Here is a 25,010-nt window from a genome sequence, read left to right on the forward strand (position 1 = left end):
AAAAATCATTTTAACGTACCAGTTTGGTAAAAGAGGTCCTAGACATAGGGCCTGACATCACAGTTGGTGAGATAGTCATGTGACTTATTTTAGTGTCAGAGACGTGGTCATAATTCCGCTGCTACCCCAGAACCTCTACCTAAACAGAGCATCTTCAAAGTCTTTAACAAGAGTGAGGCAAGACATTGCAGTGAGTACGGAGAGCCTTATTCTGGGAAACAAGAGACTTGGTTTCTCTTAACACTGGCAGGAACTGTATGGAATCAGGGCGGACCTCAGTTCTTTTTTGTCACTTTAAAAACGGAGGATTTGTTAGCTTAGAAGTTTCTTTCCACTCTTAAATCATGTTATGCCTTTCTTTGTACAACCAGCAAAGTGTTAAATTTTAACACAAGAAAAGCTGGCATGCTGAAAAACTGTTCCCTCGCTGAGACTAACTGTTTCTGAGGAAGATCAGAAGGGAAAACCCAGTAACAGAGGTGTGAAAAGGAAGGCCTACCTACCAAAAAGCCTTGTGTTAAGGCTGGTTCTGCTACTTCTAACTCCTAAAAAAAAAGCAAAACAAAACATACAACTATGAAGTTTGACATAAAAAATACTAACTGGCATTTCTTTTTTTAAAGATTTTATTTATTTATTCATGAGAGACAGAGAGAGACACAAGGCAGAGTGAGAAGCAGGCTCCATGCAGGGAGCCCGACGCGGGACTCGATCCCAGGACTCCAGAATCGTGCCCTGGGCCAAAGGCAGGCGCCAAACCGCTGAGCCAACCAGGGATTCCCACCCCCCCCCTTTTTTTAAAGAGGCATGTTTTTATTATTTAGCAGATTCTTAATGCTTATGAACCAACCTCCACATATGAAGAAAACCATACTTAATAACAATTTCCTCTTCTCAGTGTCTACCCTAAAGATAAACTAGCTTGTATTTATACTAACGTGTGCATATCTGTAACAGACAAAAGTCACAACCAAAATGTCCACAGAAGAGAGTGCTTACTAAATAAACTAGGATAGACAATGGGATACTGCACACCACTTAGCAACACTGACGCAGATGTACATATATTGAAATAGAACTGTCAAGACACATTCAGTGAAAAAGTACCATTTATGTAAAAAGGGGAGAGGAGGAGAGAATAGACATTACATTTGCATGTACATGCACAGATTGTCACTAAAAGGACGCACAAGAAACTGCTTTGTACTGCTTCCCATTTGTAGTTTTTTCCAAATGTACATACTACTTAAGGAAACAAAGTTAAAAAATAATGAGGGCATCATCAAGAAAGTGAAAAAACTTGAGAAATGACTGCAAATCATATTACCGGATAAGGGTCTAGCCAAAAATATGTAAAAAAACCCCAAAACAAAACCCTTAAAACTCAGCAACAACAAAAAACACCATTTAAAAAATGAACAAAGGACTTCGACATTTCTCCAAGATACACAAATAACCAACAGACGCGTGAAATGATACTCAACATCATTAATGAGTTGCAACTCAAAACCACAATGAGATACCTCTTCACACCCATAAGGATGGGCATAATTAAAAACAACAAATGTTGGCCAGGGCATGGCGAAATTGGAACCCTTGTACAGCACTGGTAGGAGTGTAAAGTGGCGCAGGAGCTTGGGAAAAATTTGGCAGTTCCTCAGAAAGTAAACATAGAATTACCATATGGCCCAGCAATTCCACTCCTAGGTATATATCCAACAAAACTGAGAACAGGGACTCAAATACTTGCACATGAATGTTCATAGCCCTATGTACAATAGCCAAAACCCCCAGAAATATCCAATGTCCATCAGTGGAAGATTGGATAAATTGGCATATATAATGGATTATTATTCAGTCATAAAAAGGTACTGGTAAACGCTAGTGTGGAGCAGCCTCTAAAACATGCCAAGTGAAAGAAGCCAGACACAAAAGGTCACATATTATGGCTCTATTTATATGAAATATTCAGAGTAGGTTAACTATAGAAACAGAAAGCAGATTGGTGGCTGCCAGGGACTGGAAGGGAAAATGGAGAGTAACTTTTTATTTTTTATTTTTATTTTTTAAATTTTTATTTATTCATGATAGGCACACAGTGAAAGAGAGAGAGGCAGAGACACAGGCAGAGGGAGAAGCAGGCTCCATGCACCGGGAGCCCGACGTGGGATTCGATCCCGGATCTCCAGGATCGCGCCCTGGGCCAAAGGCAGGCGCCAAACCGCTGCGCCACCCAGGGATCCCGGAGAGTAACTTTTTAATAGGCACAGACTTTCATTTTGGAGTGATGATGTTCCAAAACTAGATATACAGGTAGTGGTAGGTAGCATATTACGAAGGCACTAAATGCCACTGAATTGTTCATTTAAAACGTCCATTTTATGTGAATTGCACCTCAAAAACAAAAATAGCATTCAAGTGGCTGGAAATACCTTTCCTCTACGGTTGTTAGGCCCTCACTAGAATTCTAAGTCCCAGTTTGGTTGATGTGCACAAGAAAGATGTGGAGAAATTAAAACACATAATGGCAGGATAATGCTGATTAAGGCAATGCTTTTCTGGGTTTTTGCCTTAAGCAATTTAGTGGAATGGTGGTATCATTTATAAGATGGAAAAAACCAGCTGAAGGATGAACAGATTTAGAGGAGAAATTAGAGCTCTGTTCTGGACCACTTTTGCAGCCTGAGTGTAGATGACAGGAGCGTATAGCACAGAGCTAAAATTGTATGATCATTTTAGAGTGGTTTCTTTGGCTTGTCTTAGACGGATCTTCCTGAGGACAGACTTTTTTTTTTTAATCTGAATAATTTTTTTTTGAAGATTATTTATTCAGAGGAGAGAGAGAGAGACAGACAGGCAGAGGGAGAAGCAGGCTCCATGCAGGGAGCCCCACGTGGGACTTGATCCTGGGTCTCCAGAATCACACCCCAGGCTGCAGGCGGCACTAAACCGCTGCCCGACAGGGACTTCTTAATGCACAGAAGCGTGTCTTGAAGTATTTGTGAAATAAGCAACTGTCAGCAAAGGTATGGATAAAGATAGGTACTCTAGGCTTTTATTGGAGGTTCAAGCACCTGAACATGGGTTACAAGTAGGGTGGCCATAGGTCCTGCTTTGCTCAGCACAATCCTGGCTTATGCCTGTTGTCCCTATTAATTAGTATCACCCTTTCACTCTCAAAAACATCTGCACAAGAACTTACATATGGTCATGCTTTGTAGAAAAAATAAAATTCACGTAATTCCTTCAATACATTGCCAGGTGTATCAAGCTTAACACATCATGGTGATTTTTTAAAAGGTACTTTGGAATAAATGCAACTGCTTATTTTGAGAAATTGAATAGGAGAGAATCTTTTATTATGTTTTAAGCAAAGAGCAGATTAACCACACCCCCTCCCATTTCCTTCCATTTTATATGATCACAGAACTTTAGAATTACAAGGGGACCTGAGAAGTTATCTATTTTTATTGTTCTTCCAATGCAAACATGGATTTTAAGACACTAGAGACAGCTGGTCGTATGTCTCCCATTGGTTTTCTCAATAGGGTGGTAACATCTCCGAATCTTCAAATAGGCACTGTTCAATCTTACTGAACAAAGAAATCTTGTGCTAAAAATGAGGAATACAGTAAAGTTAAATAACTGAAGATATGTTCTTGTTGCTCAAATTAGTTTTCTGTTGCTGTGCAACAACAAGCTTGTGAAATATTCTAACATGAATTTTGCTCATTTAACAAAAGTAATAAACCTAAGGTCAAGAAAATATAGCTTAACACTACTGGCAAAAAAGAGAGAGGTCCCATCCCCAAAAAAGAGACTTACAGAGTTTTTAAAAGCATGTTTATGTGACTGCACATAAATGTGTGTAAAAAGGGCATTATGACAGTTGATACCACAAAGATTACAGTAAGAAAAAAGCACTTTATGACAATATTTCACAAATTCACAAGGATCACTTTAATATACAAAGCAATTGCTACCATTCTGAACACAAAGCAGCTAATATGTACATAGTGTTAATAAAATGCATTATAACTCAGTACATTTTCTCTCTTTACACAGAGCACAAAAAGATTTAGGTAAAAAAATTAAAACAGGGATGTTTCTAGAATGTAGGGAATTTTATTAGAAATGTATTTCCCTCATTATAGTTATTTATTTAGTATTCAACTCCAATAGCAACATCAGAGTTAAAAAAATTAATACCCTGTTTTGTGCTGACAGTTTTGGGGGGAGGTATTCTTTACCCCAATCCTCAAGGAAAAATTAAAACAAAAACAAAACCAAAAAGCATCGTTCTCTCTAGAAACTTCCCTGATTATTTTGTTTCTAAAAAGTTTCAAGTGATACATCTAGGTTAGAAAGAATTCCTTTTCTGGGTGGGGATGACAACTGACATGTGGACAAATCAGTTGAGGACAATCTACATGAAAAACTGCTAACTAGCACTCTTTTTGCCACCCCTAATAAATCCATACTCACAGAACAATGTTGACAAATTATTTCCCACTTTTAATATAAATAATTTTATTACATACACAAATTGGAGTGGCACCTGGATAAAAATACGTCTATAAAGCATTTACCAATTCAATTTTAAAAACATAGGAAAATAAAACCTCCCAAACACAATGATAGATCATTTCACTTGGCCAACTAACGTTAAGATTATTATCTGCAGGGATTTTCTTCCTTCCCTACCAATTTTTAAACAATCTCAGGTTTACTCTCACATTTCTGAGATGTTTCAGACAGAAGCTTGGAAATGCCATACTTCTATAGGCAAGTATCATATAATGCCTGTAATAAAGTAGGTAAAATCTGAATTTCCTACCCTTTGACCCTTTTCAAAGACATTTCCCACAGACTGTTCATTCTTCTTTTACTTGCTGGTGAGAATAATTAAAAACACATCATGTTATGCCCAGCTAGGACCTGCACCCACAGTACCAGAATGCAGACAGGTCAATATCTTCTCTCTGTGCTAAAACAACTCTGCCTGTTTATAATATCATCTTGCTTCACAGGCTTTGTTCTATTTTTTTTTTCTATTTTTATTTTTTTAAAAAATAAATTTCAAGCTAAAACACCTGAAATATAATCCCTCCATTCAAACGTTATCTGGTCCCTCTTAAAGTTTGTCTGCCCCCTGAGGACACATACAAAGGCTTAAGCTACATTCACTAATCAGTAAGAACTTATCAGAAGCAGGAGTCAGATGGAACTTCAGCACCCTGTTTGATTTATTTGAAATTCTTCCATACTGACTCAGCTTCATGATAATGGTTCAACCCCTCAGGGATTAGTGCCTCTCCTAGCCATCGATTCGAGAAAAGTCAAGGAAACCAGTTCCCAGTACATACAGTGACTGTGCAGTCAACTTAAAAAAGTCAACATATCAACATTAAAAGTATTCAAGATGTATGCAAACCATCCAACAAAAGTTCTAGTTGTGCTTTGTACAATTGAGTGAGCAAACGAATCCCCCAACCCTTCACCTACAGGCTTGCTAAAGCACACCACACTTTCTCCCTTCTCACCTGACAGTCAAATTTAGGCGGCATTTCTTTGATATAAAGAAAGTCAATTTAAAGTGATAAAAACCTTAGTCAAAATGATTACATGTGGCTTTCATCATGACCATAATTACCTTGAAAAGTATTTTACTGCTCTGGACAAATTCATGGATATCTCGGCATCCTACAGACAACATCAATGTTGGAAATGAGAATAGTCTCATTTAAAATTGGAAATATCAATTCACTCAAGATGCTTTTGTCTTTATCCATGATGAAAAAGAGTAACACTAGGTTCAAACCATCTTTTAATTAACTAGGCTAGTCAAATCTATATAATTTCCTGTTATTTTTCTTTTACAGCTATTTGTAAGACTAGCCTTTAGGTACTAATATATTTTAATGAAGAGTTTCCATTTTAAGAAGTCACATGATTTCAAGAGAGGAGAAAGACATCAAAAGTCAGTTGACAATTAACTGATGAGGGAACTTCTCAAGTTGTTAATACCCAACTGGGTCATTTTTTAAAAGTGCAAGTTACACCAAACATTTACAAAGAATACAATGTAAATATAATCCAAATAAATATACAACTTTTGTATTAGGTCAATGGGAAACAATATACCAAAAGTTTTCAGAGCCATAAAGGCAACAAAATAAAGCCTCTTGAAAATAACTGAAACGGTGTGTAACTTATATTGTTCTTAAAACCCACTTTAAATTAAAAATCTTAACTTTATGATATTATCTTTATTTAATCCTGCAAAATGAAGCAGGATTTTGATCTTCAAAATAAAGAGACCAATTTAAGCTAGTAGCTGACTGTAGCTGGTCATAAAATTAAGAACATTTTAAAAATGTAAAGAAGAAATCTAGATTGAAGTCACTTCAAGTAAGTAAAAGCATCCTGGTTTAAACAAACTTGTTTCTTCCTAAGCCTTTGTATGATTCCACACATCACCCCACATGGTCAAAATGAATAGTAGGGATGAGGCCTGAGAGACCGAGAGAAACTTCAGCCAGATGACCTCTAATCACACAGCCTGCCTGACTGGTGTGTGCTTTCAGACACTAGCGCTGCTGCTGACCTACCATCCAAACACATTTTCTGACAAAATCCCTGCTCAAATGAAAACACCAAAATTCCTCCCCCAGGATGAGTTTTGAGAAATCAGTGGTACCTTTTAGAAGCTATCTTCAAAATGTTCTTACCACTGTTATAGCTGCCAGAGACAAAGCAAAAAACCGAATACTTTGGGGGCGGGGGAGTTTTCAAGTGACTAGTAACACATATAAAAGTATCAAGCCAAAGAAAACGAACAATAAAAAAAAAAAACAATACTTGGAAGAAAATTAGAAGACAAAAATCAATCATGAGTGCTGGAGTAATGCAGTCCAAGAAACTACCAAAAGGGATGCAATAGAACACGCAAAAATGTAAAATTTCATCTGACTTCAATATACTATAATACTCAGCATTCCTGACTTAAGAGCTCTCAGAGCTTCAGATTATATACTGTATGTATTTATATATATGTACACATATATTATACAAATGCCATTCCCCCCCCAGATAATATCTAAATGAACAGAGCACCTATGACAATATGATGGTTGCCAATATGGTACTTGAGTTTGAAAAGAATGAAATTAAAATTATATCTGATATCATTTTTTTAATAATGTGAACACATTGGATCTAGCCCTTTCTAAACCACTTTTCAGTTAAACACTATCAAAGCTTGAAAACTCATAAGAGTAATATATCAAAAATAAACCCCTCCCACTTCATTTTCATTAGAGTTAATCTGTCCTATAGATAAAAGTGCCACATGGCCCTATATTTGCAAAGTAAGCGATACCAAACTTGCTATTTTCTAGGCAAATCAGTAGCATATGTACAGATTCCTATGATGACGTTTTCATTCCCTTTTGGCCAATATGAAGAGAAAAAACATTTATTACTGGTAACGTGGCCATATATGTTCTTGGCTACAAGATTTTTTTTTTTTATTATGTCATTTTCTTAATAAAGATTCTCAAAGTTGCATGCTTAAAAACAAACACCTTTTTTTCCAATTCTTGTAAAAAAAAAAAAAAGTCTGCACAAAAGATGCTTAATTTCTATCTGTATAAACTGAAATCTTCAAGTCTCTTTAAGGGTCTAAAACAGATTTAGCAACAGAATACATTTCTTACCTCACCATGAAGTAACTGACTTCAAACCAGTGCAATCATCCTCAAGGTACAAAGGACCTGGTGTTTATAAAAACTTATAAATTCAACCAGCTCATACGGATGTGATTGCCTTGATTTATGAGGGACTAAGAGGACCACCAACTTTTCTAATTAAACTGAATGCCTCAACTTTTGGAAAATGGGTTTACTTTAGAGAATACAACTTGCTAATTACTAGGCAATTTTCATTTATAGAGTTTATGACATTTAAAACATTCTGACCGATTTAGAATTCTAGTTTGTGAATAGATTTGTGATTTTGCTTAGTTTCTGTTGAAGTTTTGGAAAATGACATTCTATGCTGGTATACAAATAATTTTTACGCTACAAGTTTCCCCATTAGCTCAGCAGGATAAACATCAAAGTTTACAGTCGTTTGAAAGCCTTCTTGAGAATCTGGTGAACTGTCCAAATATAAGACTACATCACTCAATTCTTAGAATGATGCTCCTTCATAAACTCTGTTCATCCTTGAAAAAAGACAATGGTTTGTTACAAACAAAAATATACCATTTACAAATATTAATTAATTACTTTTCAAACTGGACCCAATAATTAACACCTATATCTGCATATTTTGTTAACACATTAACAAACTTAACATTTAAAAACAACCCATGACTAAATATAAAATATTTTCTACACTCTTTTAAAGGAATAACCTTCTCGAGAAATTATATCTAAAGTTATGTCAGTCTCCAATTTTTAAAATCCACCTTAGTCCTATTTTTCTTTTAAAGGGTAACTTTTAGATTTATCAAGCTTAGTGAATAAAATGAGTAATTAATAATTAGAAGTATTACTGGAAACCATGTATGATACATATAAATACAGGTTATAGTCAGGGGTTCAAACAGGTACCTCCTTTGTAGGACAACAAAGGCTATACAGCATATAGGAAAAGCTAAAGCACAACTGTCCTTTTTAGGAGAAACCAAAATAAATGTTTTGCAAGAATGACAATCCAAATATTGTAGTACAGCAGTCATTCAAATATATCTGAAGAAAATAACTTTCCTTGTACATCTAATACTGTACTTTTTATGACTATATCCTTACAACTTTCATTTAAAAATTCACTAGAGATACTCTGTAAAAGTATGTTAATATGGAAAAGATTTCAAATCAGTATTTTTCTACAACACATAACATTTTATAAACAAATATATGACTTTATTTAACATCTTGAAGGCTTTCCTGTTGGTGGTATAATGTAAGTGCAAATGGGAACAGTTTACTTAGAAATACCTTTTTAAGTAAATGAGTGAAATAAATATTTTTGAAGGCGAGGACAAAAACATTTATTTAAAAACCTTGTTATATTCGAGGGGCTGGTTTACTAATGAGCATCTTTTTACTAAGAATTTAGTACTAACTAAAACAAGTTTTGTACTTTTACTTACTTCAATTTAATTTAAAATTCAAATACCATGCTTTTCATTCAGTTGGTTACTTCTTTTAATGTATTCAAAAATGTTGAACACATACAGAACTGAATTAAGAAGCAACAACTGCCCTATGGAAGAGCTATAGTTAATACAGAATGTTTTTAAGAACCAAGGACAAGTTTTCAGTATTGAAGAAGAGAATGTACATAGAAAGCACTCCGAATTCATTCTTAATTTCTTCAACACCATACTAAAATTCTTTTAGAGGGTATATCTCTTAACAATTTTACATAATTCACAATGAAAATGTGAAAACATGTCAATTTGGCAATCAACACTTCTTCATTGCACCTTACTTACTTTATGCATGCGGCCCACACATTACTTCAGCTCAAGAGGCTGGGGTAATTCTGTCCCTAAGGCAATCAAGGAGCTCAGCACAAACCTTGAAATCATTTTTAAAAAGATTTTCTTTTCCTCATTTCCCCCATCAATTTACAAGTAAACAAATTATTACTTCTTGAAGAGGGAGGGGGATGAAAAGCAGAAGTCTCTTCATGATTCCTGGTGCTGAAAATTTCTTGAGGGGAGAAGTGGAGGCAGGTGTTGGAACATTCACAGTTTAATGCAAAAGCACAAATGAATGAAATTCTGTAGTTGCTTTCAGGCAGTTTTGCGCATAGAAAAAAAGAAATGTTTAGAAAATAAAATGTTTATTTTATCTTTCTGGTTGTGGCCAAGCCAGTCCTTTTCCACCGTAACAGGTGAAATTTAAATCCCAAATTAATCTGATTTGTGGCAGTAAAGGTCCTTAAGTGCTTTTAGCTCCTCAATGAGTGTCTTATTTTGGTTTTCAAGCACTGCCACTCTGTTTTCTAAACATTTCACATATTCTTTCTTCTTTCTACGACACTCTCGTGCTGCTTCCCTATAAGTAAAAAAGGACAGGAAAAATTATGCAACATTTATTTCTATATCATTTATTTGGGGCTAGAGTACTTTTAAATATTTAGTTAAAAAACCCAAATATTTTAATATGTTATAGATTAGGCATTTGAAAAAACTATACACGATGACTTACAGATGATCTGTTATAAAATTTTAATTTAATATATCATAAGTTTGATTAAAAAACAACCCCAAATGTGGAAACCCCACAAATAACCCAAAGGGCTGAATGATCACTTAAAATTTAGAATTATATCACTGTTTATCGATATATTCTGTATCACACCTATAAAACTTGAAATTCTGTCGATATTGATAACTAAGATATTAAGGCTAAGTGTCAGTGTAAAAAACACCCTAAATAGAAATACCTCATAAATTCATCATTTCAGGCATTTAAAAAAACCTAACGAGTCTTTTCCTCAAATGATGTTAAGAAAACTATATATCTACATGCAGAAGAATGAAGTTGGACCCCTAGGACCCCTATCTTATACCATATACAAAAACTAAATGAAAATGGATTGAAGACCTAAAACTGTTCAGACTTCTAGAAGAAAACAGGGGAAAAGCCTCAAGATGCTGGATTGGCAGTGGTTTCTTGCTATGCCACCAAAAGCAGACAACAAAAGCAAAAATAAACAGGGCCATACCAAACTTAAAACTTCTATGCATGAAAAGGGACATAATCAATAGGGTGAAAAGGCAACCTAAGAAATGGGAGAAAATATTTGCAAGTCCTATATCTAATAGGGAGTTAATATCCAGGACATATAAAGAACTTTTACAACTTAACAAAGTAACTTGATTAAAGAATGGGCAAAGGACTTGAATAGACATTTCCCCAAAGAAGATACGTAAAATGACCAACAAGCATGCAAAAAGATGCTCAACACCAATCTAATTATTAGCGAAATGCAAATCAAAACCACGATGAGATACCACCCCACACCCTTTAGGATGGCTACTATATTTACAAAAACAAAACAAAACAAAAAACCATAAAGCCCAAACAGAAAACTCTGTGCACTACCCTCATGACATAAAATGGCCCAGCCACAATACTAAACACTAGAGTAATTCCTTAAAAAATAAAAAATAGAATTACTCGATGATCGAGCAATCCTCCTTTTGGGTATATATCCAAAGAACACAAAACAGGATACTGAAGAGAGATGTGCATGTCTATGTTCATAACAGCATTATTCACAACAGCAACCCAAGTATTCATCAATACAGGGATACATTTTAAAAATGTGGTCTATACATACATGGAATATTATCCAGCCTTAAAAAAGAAGGAAATCCCATCACTACAACATGGATGAATCTTGATGACATAATGCTAAGCAAAAACTAGTCACAGAAAGACAACTATATGATTCCACTTTATGAAGTATCTAAAGTAGTCAAACTCGTAAAAACAGAAAGTAGAATGGTGATTGTCTAGGATTTGCAGAAGGAGAAAATGAAGGAATTTGTTTTTAATAGAGTTCCAGTTTTGCAAGGTAAAAAAGTTCTGGAGATCTTTTGCACAACAATATGAATATACTTAACACTACTGGACTATATACTTAAAAAATGGTTAAGATAGTAAATTTTCTTACCACAATTAAAAACTAACTTAAAAGCAGAGTAAGAATAAAAAACATTCTTTACTAAGCTACAAAGTTTAAACTAGTAAACTCTTTTTTAGCTCCATGTGAAAAAGGACCATATATTCTTAGTCACTAGCTGAGAGACTGGCACAAGGTAGGTCCTTATTCCTGAGTTGAAAGTAAAAAGGTTCCAAGTCTTTAAAAGATGGAAAAAAGCACCAATTTACAATCATTCATCTACAATGGTGGCAGTACAGTACAGTACTTAGGAGCAAGAACTTCATTCAGTGTCAGGTTCTTAGGTTAAATGGTTACCTCTTACCAATTATATGACCATAGGCAAATTACTTAACCTTACTTTCCTGGCTCTAAAACGGAGATAATATTACCTACCTCAAAAGTTTTATGAGGATTAAAGGAATTAATATATAAAAATTGCGTGAAATACTGGCTGGCACTGTGTAAATGCTATGTATGTGTTTGTTATAATCATTTCTAGATAACTTGAATGCCTCCATTGATGTCTTATCCCCATATAGCCTATTGATTTAGAAAAAAGGAGCAAGCTGACTTTTGGAATAAAAAAAGTTGCACCTGATGTTGTATTATCCATGACAGATAGGGACAATATATGATCCACTGCATCACTATACTATTGGTGAAAATTAGTTTGGAAGAAGTTAAAAATGGCCCAACATTCTAAAGCACAGTCAAGACAACAAACCAAGAAGTGCCATGAGGCCAAGAGTGATCTAAAGGATCACAGTGAGAATGATTCTGAGGTCAATCTGGATATTCTGTATGTGGTGAAGTCTAACAATATATAGAGCATGTAGGATATATGTACACACTAACAAATCTACTTTTACCCAGGGCTGAGTCATCTTGTTTTCCTTGCTTTCCCCTCCAGCATTTGAGAATTTACAGTCCACAAGTGCTCATACAAATGCTGTATCTACATGCTAGTTTCCAAAAGTTAAAACTAGTACGATCCCATAGGTTAGTATCTCCTAATTTTGCTCTAGCAAAATCAGTATACTACAGTATTGTTAAAGATTAGGTTTCTCAAAAGGTGGGGGGAAAAAAGGGCACACTAGGCTAAGAAAATTAATTTGTTTCTTCAACGTAGACCTTGGATCCTTTCAATATACTAAATATGAATTACAACTCTCTCCAAAGAAGAATTCTAACTAGCAAGTCCCAAGCTGAATGTGACTATAGAATACTTTTTGGGGGAAACACCAAATAAATTTCAAATAACACACTGTCTTGCAAAATGATGCTCAAGTTCGGCACAGTTTAAATAAATTTGGATATAAACTTATGACAATATATAATAGCAAGAATTTTAAACTGAGGATCAGTCTTGGGTTCAGATCCTGGCTTTGCAACTAACCAGTTGTATAGCTTCTAACAGGTCCCATGCAAGAACTATTTCTTCATCTGTTTTTTAAATAAAGGTCTAATCAAGATGTCTCCACCTAGAACTGATCGGTTTGTAAAAGGAGTATGCAAAATCAGGGGATAAACCTGCCATATCATTCTAAAGCACTAATTTTGATTAATGGGTAAGAGGGGTGGCAGGCATTTTCATATTAAAAAAAGCATTATTATATTTTGGAGTGGAATATAGAATACAAATGAACTTTAATTAAAAAATTTAAAGAAATCCTTAGCCTGGAAAATGATACTTAAAGCTTCTAAAAAATTTCTAGCTAAATATTAAAACAACAACAACAACAACAAAACACGAGGCAAATGAAAGGACTCTCCCAGTGGATTGGTCTGACAACATGGTGTGAAGATTAAATTGACCACTGATGTTTCTTCAGTACAGAAATAGGATTTTATGATTTTAAGCATTCATGCAAACAGATGGCTTATAAATTCTGAAATTGATGTGATAGGCATATTTTTAGAAAAAAGTTCTTTCACATAATGTGTCTCAACATCCTCCTCCATTCACTGAACTAATTCTTTGCTTCTATATGATACTTTTTTCTTTGGGACGAATGGGTGGCTCAGCGGTTAAGCATCTGCCTTTGGCTCAGGTCATGATCCTGGAGTCCTGGGATTGAGTCCCACATCGGGCTCCCTACATGGAGCCTGCTTCTCCCTTTCCTTGTGTCTCTGCCTCTCTCTCTGTGTCTCTCATGAATAAATAAATAAAATCTATAAAAACAAAACAAAACAACCAAATTTTTTGTTTCATTGATTTTCCTCTATTGGTTTTCCTTTTCAATTTTATTGGTTTTAATTTGCTCTTCCTTTTCTAGTTTAAGATGGAAGTTAGGTTGGCAAACATTTTTGGTAAATATTTTTGGCTTTTCAGACCAAATGGGTTCTGTCACAATTACTGCTGTTGTAGCATGAAACTAGCCATGGGTAACACACATAATTGAATGAACATGGCTGTATCTCAATAAAACTTTATTTACAAAAATAGGCACTGAGGTACAGTTTGTTAAGCCCTGACACAAATGATTGATTTAAGACTTTCTTTTCTAACCTAAGTATTTAATAGTATATATTTTCCTCTAAGCACCAAATGAACTTCATCCCACAAATTTTTTTTTGTATTTTAATTTGCACTTAGTTCAAGATGTTTGAGACTTCCTTTTTGACCTACAGACTTAGAAATGTTTGATACCTATTTAATTTCCACACAACTGGGGATTTCCCAGGATGCTTTATGGGCCAAGGACATATTTTGTATTATTTCTATCCTCTTAAATTAACAAGCCAAACAGGTATAGTTGGTTGATTATGTCACTCAGGTTGCCTATAGCTTTATTTTCTGTTATCACTGAGAAAAGAATGCTGAAATTTCAACTATTCAATTCTCTCTTTAAAGTTAAAGCTCTAATCCTTTCATCATTATATTATGTCCTTTTTTTTTTTTATCCCTGACAATGTTCCAGCTTCCTTTTGATTGGTATTTGCATGGTCTATTCTTTTCTACTCCCCTTTCCTTCTAACTTACCTATGCTTTACATTAGAAGTGAGATTTTTATAAGTAGCATATAATTAGGTCTTGGTTTTTTATTCTGTTTTGTCTTTTATGTGAGTTAGACTAAGGTTAGCAAACTATGACCCATGAGTCAAATCCACATAGCCTGTTTTTAATAATTTTTAAACTTCTAGCCAGACTAACCAAAAAAATGAGAGAAAAGACAAAAATTTTCAATATCAAGAATGAAATCCCCATTCAAAAGTCCTTTACACCCCCCCAAAAAACCCACAGCCCCAGAAGTGTTTAGGTATAAATCTAACAAAATATGTGCAGGATCTATATGCTAAAAAATGGAAAATGCGTTGTATTCATAGAATGGAAGGCTCAGTATTGTTAAGATATTAATTCTCCAAAGGTTGACTTATAAACTCAACATAATCCTAATCACAATCCCAGAAAACTTTCTTATAGACATCAACAAGCCAATTCTAAAATTGATATGAAAATGCAAAGGAACCAGAACAGCCAAAACAATTCTATAAAAGAGCAAAGTCAGAGGACTCACACTGACAAATTCAAAACTTATTATAAAGCTATAGTAATTAAAACAACGGGACGCCTGAGTGGCTCAGCAGGTGAGCTCTTGCCTTCAGCTCCAGTTGTTATCCCAGTCCTGCGACTGAGTCCCACATTGGGTTCCCTGCATGGAGCCTGATTCTCCCTCTACCTGTGTCTCTGCCTCTCTCTCTGTGTCTCTCATGAATAAATAAATAAAATCTTAAAAAAAAAAAAAAAAAAAAAGACATCAAGGTGTTGGCTAAAGGAGAAACACAAAGACCAATGAAACAAGCTAGCCAGAAACAGACCCACACAAATATGGTCAAATGGTTTTTGCCAAAAGTGCAATGGCAATTCAATAAAGGATAATCTTTTTAACAAATGTGCTGGAACAAATGAATGTCCATACACAAAAAATGAACCATGACACACCTCACACTTTATATGAAAGTTAATTCAAAAGGGGTCATAAACCTAAATGCAGAACATAAGATCAACTGGAACTCATACATTGCTGGTAGGAATGCCAAATAATACAGCCACTTTGGGAAACAATTTGGCAGTTTCTTACAAAGTTAAATAAATTGTAATGTAAATCACTTACCATTTTATCTGGCCAGCTCACTCCTAGATACTTACTCAAGTGAACTGAAAGTTCATATTAACACCTGTGAATGTTTATAGTAATTTCATTCATAGTCCTCTAAAACTGGAACTGTGATGAACATCAAGGTAAACGGACACACCAACCACAGGATATGTGTACAATGGAATATCAGGGATAAAAACAACTACTGATCCACGTAACACTATCAATAAATCTTGAATGCATTTTGCTCAGGGAAAGAAGCCAGATCCTAAAGGCTACATATATTGTAGGATTCCAGTTATATGAGATTCTGGAAAAGGGGGCAACGGTAGACTACCCACGGGGTATCATAGGGATTCATTCTAGGGTGGTGTAACTTCTATAAGGCACTGTGCAGGTAGAAGCATGGCACCATACATCTGTTAAAACCAACAGAACTAAACAGCATAAAAAGTAAACTGCATGCAATCCCAGAACTGAATGAAGGGGGTGACGAATCTAACCATACTACAATCTGATATAACCTTACTGAATAGAGTGGGGAAAAAAAGGAACAGACCTAACTAAACAGCTTTGAAAACAGTGCTTTCACTGGTACTTCAAAGGTTAAAAACAAAAATAACTATACATAAATACTGTATTTGGTAAATTTGTTTCTCATAGGTATACGAGTTATCAATTCTCTATTTTAAAAGTATACCAAAATTAAACAAATATGTAAAAAAAAAAAAAAACTATATTGGGGACACTTGGGTGGCTCAGTGGTTGAGCGTCTGCCTTTGGCTCAAGTCGTGATCCCAGGGTCCCGGAATTGGATCACGCATCAGGTTCCCAGCAAAAGCCTGTTTCTCCCTCTGCCTAGGTCTCTGCCTCTCTGTCTCTCATGAATAAATACAGAAAATCTTTAAAAACTTAAAAAAATAAACAAACTATACTTAATGGTAAGCCAAGTTTCTGGTCAGAGAGGCTACTATGAATTCATATTTATTTTAGCAGTATACAGATACAGTAATTTAGATGTGTGCATACATAGGTTAGTTAGTACACCATGTTTTGAGAGGGCCCAGAAGTGTGAAACCTGGTAGCAAAGAGCAAACCTGATGCCCAGTTCTTGATTTCTCAATATCATTTTCTAGTAAAAGGAACTAGGATTTAAGAAGAAATGGTTGAGTCCAAGACTAAGGCAGGGAACACACAAATGAGAAACTGAACCTGGACAATCTTGTAGTGTCAGAAAGTTAAGGATGTGCTTAAAAAAGGGGGACATGTCAAAAGGATAAAAGGAAACCAACTTGTAAGAGCTCCCAATAGCCAAAGCTGGAATAATCTGAAGAACATAGTAAAATAAACAATATTAAATATTTACCCATATATATTATTACAATATGACAAGACAGACATACTATTCTGTGGTATTCTTCCCCAAAACCTATTACTTCAGCCTAACTATAAGAAAGCATTACATAAGCCCAAATTGAGAGATATTCTAAAAGAAACCTGAACACTACTCTTCAAAAGTGACAAAGCTATGAAAGTTTAAAAAAAAAAAAAGAGAGAGAGAGAGAGAGAAAGTGTCACAGATTGTAGACAGGGAGACATTGTGACTAAATGCAATGTGGTATCCTGGACTGGATTCTGAAAGAGAAAAGGAATATAAGTAGAATAACTGAGGAAATCCGGATAAAATGTATAGTCTAATAGTATCGTTATCATAGTATACAACACTATGTTAATTATCATACACAGTATGTGACAGTATGTTAATTTCTTAGTTTTGATAAATGTAGCCTGGTTATGTAATATGCTAAATCACAGGAAGCTGGATAAAGAGGATGTGGAACTCTGTACTACTTTTACAACTCTTCTGTGGGGATCCCTGGGTGGCTCAGAGGTTTAGCGCCTGCCTTTGGCCCAGGGCGCGATCCTGGAGTCCCGGGATCGAGTCCCACGTCGGGCTCCCGGCATGAGGCCTGCTTCTCCCTCCTCCTGTGTCTCTGCCTCTCTCTCTCTCTATGTCTATCATAAATAAATAAATAAATCTTAAAAAAAACAAAACAAAACAAAAAAAACAACTCTTCTGTAACATAAAATTACTTAAAATAAAAAATTAAGAACTAAGGGTTGTTGGAAGGAAGGTGGGGGGGTGGAGTAATTGGAGAGGATAGGCATTAAGGAGGGCATGTGGCATTAAGGAGGGCATGTGATGAGCACTGGGGGTTATATGCAATTGATGAATCACTAAACTCTATACCTCTGAAACCAATACTACATTATAAGTTAATTAATTGAATTCATGTAAAAAAATAAATGTAGAAACAAAAAAATAAATCACTATACATTAAAATGTATGCTTTATTTTTACACATCTATATTAGGGAAAAAAAATATACTCCAGAATTTAACATTTTGGGTGGCACAATTAGTGGTGATTTAATTTTTAGCTTATGTTTTCTAATGTGCTTATATATTATACATAGTCTTTGGTAACCTTTTTCCAACCATGAGTATAGATTCTTTTTTTTTTTATGAGTATATATTCCTATCTCAAAAAAAAAATACCATCTATCTTCATTCTTAATTGTTGTTTATATGCAGTTGAATGGATACAATGTATACAACTGAATATACACATTATTTTTAAAAAAGATTTTATTATTTATTCATGAGAGACGAGAGAGAGAGAGAGAGAGAGAGAGAGAGAGGGAGGCAGAGACACAGGCAGAGGGAGAAGCAGGCTCCATGCAGAAGCCCGATATGGGACTCGATTCCAGGAATCCAGGATCACGCACTGGGCTGAATCGAAGGCAGGAGCCAAACCTCTGAGCCACCCAGAGATCCCTTGAATATACCTTAATTTCATAGCAGACCCTTTTTGTTTGGAATTAAAAATTTTTTTTTACTTCATTTCTAATTAATTGAAAATAAATCTGCTTATTTATATCTCTTTAACTCATTAGTATTCTGACTTTAGTTAAATGATTTTAGTTTATTTTGCTACTTTATCTTTTTCTTGGCTGTTAAACAGAGGCTTTATTATATTTTCATGCAAATGCACCTAACCTTTATGTTTATTACTTTTGCCTTTAGGAAATCTATTAAAATCCTCCTGTATTTTAAAATTTTAAGACAAGGATAGCGGATTACTTTCATTAATTTTTTATTCCTCCTTTTCCCTCAGGGGAAGAGCACACTTTCCCACTCCACTGACACTGGGGCTTGATCTTGCCTGTACTTTGGCCACTGGTATAGAAGTGGATGGACACAATGTTTACCACCATCAATCAGAGAGGACTTAAAAAGCACTGCCTTTTTCCCTTTGCTACAATGACATGCTTCAAAAAAGGTGCTGCTTCTTTAGCTTGGAGCATGTGGAAGAGAGGCACAACAGCTATCTTGCAGCTGTTAAATGTAATGTGAAGAAGAAATTTTGTTGTTCTAAGACACTGAGATTTTGGAGTTTTTGTTGATACTGCAGCAACAAGAATTAATAACCATCTACACTTTCTTCTAGACTGCTTATCACTTTTCATTTCTGAGTAAATGGTAATTTGGACAGTGTAGAATTGGAGGTAACTCTTTTCATCAAAGTTCAATTTAAGATAGGCTGTGTTTGAGGTACATATAAGGGACATTCATCCTAGGGAGTATGTTTAGGAAGACAGCACTCCCCCAACTTTTCCACTGAAGTACCCCTAATAGCAGAGAAAAGTAAAATGGGGATTCTGGAGACACAGCCCAAAGCAATCACGGCTGGTGTGAATTTCTTTTAAATATCTTACCTTAAATATATTTATTTCTAATTTTTGAGCAAGACAAACATTCAAGGAAAGCATTCCATGTTTACCTCTTGGGGTTACATTATCTCCAGCACATTCTCATGTGCTCTGGTTTAAGAAGCACAGCAGGAGAGAGCTGCATACTAGAACCTCAGAATTAGCATGTCCACAAGGCTCTCTGGCACCAAACACAGGCTCAAATCCCAGGTCTACCACTTAAAAAATTTTAAAAAAAATTTATTTTTAAGCAATCTCCACAATGTGGGACTCGAACTCAACCCCAAGATCAAGAATCACATGCTCTACTGATTGCCCCTTAATAAATAGTATCTCAGGGAAAATGGTCAAAGCCAGAATACAGAACCAGAAGATCTTAGCATATATACTCAATGCCTGAAATACACGGCTATGAATGAATGCTCCAAGGGAACACTACAAATGTAGTCAGAAAATTAGATGAATAAATCAAAGAAGAGTTCAGGAGAATGAGTAAAGTGTCAAATATTCCACAGAAGTAAAATGAAATTAAAAGAGTGTACCAGATTGCCAAGTGGGAGGGAATCTGTATCTTTTAAAGACATAAGAATGCTATTGTTGATCACAGAAACCAGATTTTAATGAATGGAAGTTGGAAAAGTAGAAGCAACAGTGATGTGGGAATAATGGGAACTATAGCAGAGTCAGTGAGAAGTTTCCTTATAATGAAACTAAATCCAAACAAAAGTATTTTATTAGAGAATCTATGATAAATCAGGTAGCTCCCCTGAAGATCTCAGGCCAGGAAAGGCTGTTAGGAACTGTAGCTCTGTGCACTCTGTCCCTAACTTGGTGTGTATGTGCAAGGTGAGGAGGGGGGCAGGGAGAGAGGAGGAGTACGTAAACTAAAGAAAAAAGGAAATTTGGTCTGCTAGTCAAATGAATAAATGTCCATAAATGGGCAGCTCTCTGATCCATACAACAGAGCAGACAAGAGGCTATAGTGCTGCCTCCTCACCCACCCATTAATGACACCACCTCTTAGTCTTTTCTGTATTAGGGGAAACATTCCTGGGGCGCGTGGGTAGCTTGGTTGGTTGAGCGACCATCTTGGTTTTGGCTCAGGTCTGAGCCCCAAATTGGGCTCCATACTCAGCTGGGAGTCTGCTTAAAGATTCTCTCCCTCTGCTTCTCCCCCCACACTCACTCGTACTCTCTCTGAAATGGATAGATAAATCTTTAAAAAAAAAAAGGAGGGGGGGGTAGGGGGATGTTTCTGTCCCACAGAGCCCACTACATAGACCCAACATAAAGTCCTTCTGCTGTTTTTATAATCAAGAAGGTTTTTTTCTGTCTGATTGCTCTGCTGTGTCTTGCTTAGAACCGATTTCTTCAGTAAGTGTTATTGTCTTAAGTTCTAAAACCTAGCCTTCACTTAAGACTTCTTTAATAAGGGATGCCTGGGTGGCTCAGTGGTTGAGCGCTTGCCTTTGGCCTGGGGCATGATCCTGGGGTCCCAGGAACAAGTCCTGTGTTGGGCTCCCTGCATGGAGCCTGCTTCTCCCTCTGCCTGTGTCTCTGCCTCTCTCTCTCTCTCTCTCTCTGTGTCTCTCTCTGTGTCTCAGTAATAGAAAAAAAAAAATCTTAAAAAAAATTAAATAAAATAAAGTCATAGCAAAAAAGGTAGATCCAGGCCTTGAATCCAGACTGTCTAAATTCTATCCCCATATTTCTTTATCATAGTGTTTGAAAATTCTTGGGATGAATAGCAGAGGAATATTTCCAACAATTTCAAATTTTATTTTCATTTTCTATGATTTGTCTTTAGTCATTTCTATATGAAATCCTAAGCTAAATATTTTAAGTCCTAAACTAAATCAAACATTTTACTATATTTTGGGGGGAGGAAGGGCAGAGGCAAAGTAAGAGAGAGAGAAAATCTTAAGCAAGCTCCACACCCAGTGAGGAGCCCGACATGGGGCTTGATCTCAAAACCCTTAGATCAAAAAAAAAAAAGAAAAAAAAGGGATCCCTGGGTGGCGCAGCGGTTTGGTGCCTGCCTTTGGCCCAGGGCGCGATCCTGGAGACCCGGGATCGAATCCCACCTCGGGCTCCCAGTGCATGGAGCCTGCTTCTCCCTCTGCCTGTGTCTCTGCCTCTCTCTCTCTCTCTCTCTCTGTGTGACTATCGTAGATTAAAAAAAAAAAAAAAAGAAAAAGATTAAAAAAAAAAAACAAAAAACCCCACAAAACTCTTAGATCATAACCTGAGCCAAGATCAACAGTCAGATACATAATCAGCTCAGCCACCCAGGTTACTTACTGTTTTTTTGGATGACAAAACCATTTACAGCTATGAATTTACTTTATTGAGAGTCACTCTGCCCACATTTTATAGATTTTGATGAGGGGCATTTTCATTGTTGAAGACTATTTTAAGATTTTGCCTAAGAATAAGCTATCTTACATTTAATATATTTTTGAAAAATCTTTAGTTAGGTGTTAAATTGTTAATTTTGAGTAAATATGGAATTCATTAAAACATGGACTGGCCATCATACATTTACTTTATTATAAATAAATTTAATATAAATGAAACATTTAATTTTACACTACATACTTGAAACTCTTGATCTTCTTGAACAATACTACTCATGTAAAGAAACAGTATTTAAATAACTTAGCTTGTTGGTTAGAGCACAGTGAAAATACAGCAAGAGTTGTGAATTAAATCTTTCAGAGAAATTATACAAAAGAAAACTATGATTAAAGACTGACCCATAATCCTAATAGCCATTTTGTAAGTGTCACTTACTAAATAAAGACATTTCAGCAAGATTCATTAATTCTACCTGAAGAGAATTCAATGCACAGATCCTATTACCAGCAGATATAAGAGACACATGTCCGGCAGAATCTGAAGATGACCTGACCTACCACGATCTCAGGAAATGTAATGTACGTACCGGTTTTTCATTAGGCGAACCTCTCTCTTTCGTGCTGCTTCTTCAGCAGGCTGTGTAGGAAGTGCTGGGGAGGATGCCATAACAACTCCAGGGGCAATGGTGCTAGTGGGTGCTGTGCGAATCTGGTACGTCTGTACATCTCCGGAGGCAGCTGAAAAGAACAACAGTGAACATGGCATGGTGTAAGACACTGAAGCACTAGGACTTAGGAAAAACACAGGTGTCAATCATCAATCTAAACATACATTTTGGATTGAAAGGGGAAAAAAGGAATATGATTCTAACTAAAACACTGAAAGAATCAGCACTCTTTGGGTCATTAGTGAAATAATTTCCAGTTTAATATATTTATTAGTATAGACACTTAGGTGAAAGAGGCCTTAACCTAGGTCTGCTGGGTTTTGTATTTATCTTTCATTTCAATGAAGTTCTATTCTGTTGTTAACATGCTTACCAACCTTAAGTCTAAAAGGTTAAGTAGGGCACAGCCTGGATGATCTTCCTAGAGAGAGTATACTCCTCAATGTCTTCCTTTGATATTGGTAAATTCTTATTAAAAAATTTCAAGTAGACTCTTGCCACGACATAAAAACGACCATGATTTTTCATAATAGCAAAATGGGAGAGAAAATAAAGCATTATGGTCAACTATTATAAATTTCTAATTGAAACAAAACTGAAAGTATGAAAAAGTGTTATCACTTGATGCCAATTATATTACTTGTTTTAATGTAAATGCTAATGGCTAAATAAACTGAAGTTTATTTTTCTAACTAAATGCTGTAAAGAAACAAAATCATTATTTGTCAGATTGCTTCTAAAAAGAATTTAGTAATATGCCCTCCTAAGAATAAAGAACCTAACATTATCTGAGAGAATTTGAAGGTCTTTATTCTTTATAAAATTATCCACATTTGTTATTAATATCAATTAAAATGTGTAGTTTGAATGGGAAAGATTTATATACTAAACATGTTACCATCTTCAAACTGACGTTCAGAATTCAAATTCACTGACATCCTGCTTTACAATTTTTGAGTACCTGCATGTAAAGTGAAAAGGTGTTTTACTCCCATTAATAAGCAAAATATTATCTTCTTCAAATATTATTTGTTTATAACAGAATATGTTCTGTAAATACATTAGGGACTTTTATATAAATGATGAGTCTCTAGTTGGTGTCTTAGGATTATTCAAAAATTATCATTTATGGTGAAGAGGTACAATGGTCATATTTAACAGAGGCAAAATATATTAATAAAAATATTTTTAGATGCAGATTTTAAAATTATTTCCTCAGTATGCAAATTTCAATCTGGCATAAAACATATTCTTAAAATATTCAAATAGATTCAAAGAAAAATGGTCAACTCCTATCCATAAAGATTCCTAAAGAAAATTAAATAAAAAAATAAAACTGAAAAAAAGCTATTTCTATAGTTCATCAAGAATTTAACTACTTTTTCTCTGCAGACCAGTAGACTTGCATATTGGTACAAGATTCTTCAGAACATATTGTTTTCACTTGAAATAAAAAATGATGATCTTAGGAATGAGGATGTAAATTTCTCTTGAGTAAAAAGCAGAGAAATAGAATTTTAAACCTTCAAAGATTCTTTTTCTTTCTTTCTTTTTTTTTTTAAAGTTAGCTTGACACCCACCAATGTGGTGCTTGAACTCACAACCCTGAGATTAAGAGTTACATGCTCTGCCAGCCAGGCACCCAGAACCTCCAAAGATTCTCATCAGTGATTTAGTATAACTCTTTGACACATAAAAAGAAATAAATTAAAAAAAAAACAAAAAACAAAAAAAAAAACAACGAGGCCCAGTGAGGTGTGTCTTACTCAAGATCAGACAGCAAATCTATGTAGTTAGATCCAGAATCTAGCTTTCCTAAAGTTCTGATTTCACCATCTTGCCCTGTAACCTACCCTGTTTCTATTCCCAAATGCTAAGAGTGTTAAGGATGCTATATTTTTAAAACTGAAAACAGTTGTTTTTATGCCATGACATTTGGGTCCAACTGGAATAATGGAAGAGTTCATGGAGAACATTATCTATAATGAAAAAAGTAACTATATTTTCATAGCGTTTTGCAGTACCATACTTACTTTTTCTGAGTTTATAAAATTTTAACCTTTCAAAGAATTTACCATACCTGTGAATTCTGAATTCTCTTACCTTGAACAACGACTTGGTTGCTGGGCACTAAGATCTGCTGTCCATCAGTGGTCTGTGCATACTGTAGAATGGTAGTACCCGGCTGAGTGGCAGCTGCATTGGTCATGGTTAATGTTTGCAGGCCCTGTACCCCATCGGTACCATTGTTAGCCAGTTGTATTGCTCCTCCCTGGGTAATGGCAACTAAAACCCAATGGATTTTATTGTTATCAGTTTAATTTATACCACATAAGACTTTTACAACACACTAAATTCAAAGTAGAATAATGTCTAAGACATAATCTAAGGGAAATTATTATAGCAAATAACACTGCCAAG

General features: G+C 35.3%; 2 protein-coding genes across 17 annotated transcripts in view; one reads left to right on the forward strand and one right to left on the reverse strand.

Moving 5' to 3' along the window:
* Window positions 1-25,010, forward strand: part of METTL21A (methyltransferase 21A, HSPA lysine) — a 68,972-nt gene that overhangs the window by 17,014 nt on the left and 26,948 nt on the right. Inside the window, exon 4 of one of the 6 annotated variants that reach the window (XM_072813462.1) lies at window positions 18,970-24,871. The exons of 4 other annotated variants lie outside the window; for them this stretch is intronic. In XM_072813462.1, the coding sequence (XP_072669563.1) occupies window positions 18,970-18,998 (29 nt within the window). In that variant the 3' untranslated portion in view covers window positions 18,999-24,871. Of the gene's footprint in view, window positions 1-623; window positions 7,702-18,969; window positions 24,872-25,010 lie in introns of those variants that run through there. One more of the 6 variants, XM_072813461.1, reaches the window with a different exon arrangement.
* Window positions 3,827-25,010, reverse strand: part of CREB1 (cAMP responsive element binding protein 1) — a 62,339-nt gene continuing 41,155 nt past the window's right edge. For 8 of the 11 annotated variants that reach the window (XM_072813449.1, XM_072813447.1, XM_072813448.1 and 5 more), the window contains 3 exons: window positions 24,693-24,875; window positions 22,509-22,659; window positions 3,827-10,073 (listed from right to left, as the gene is read on the reverse strand). In XM_072813449.1, coding sequence (XP_072669550.1) covers window positions 9,929-10,073; window positions 22,509-22,659; window positions 24,693-24,875 — 479 coding nt within the window. In that variant the 3' untranslated portion in view covers window positions 3,827-9,928. Of the gene's footprint in view, window positions 10,074-22,508; window positions 22,660-23,487; window positions 23,551-24,692; window positions 24,876-25,010 lie in introns of those variants that run through there. The other 3 variants (XR_012025121.1, XR_012025122.1, XM_072813454.1) reach the window with 2 other exon arrangements.

The sequence above is a fragment of the Canis lupus genome, chromosome 36, assembly GCF_048164855.1.
Source record: "Canis lupus baileyi chromosome 36, mCanLup2.hap1, whole genome shotgun sequence".
NCBI classification, from domain to species: Eukaryota; Metazoa; Chordata; class Mammalia; order Carnivora; family Canidae; genus Canis; species Canis lupus.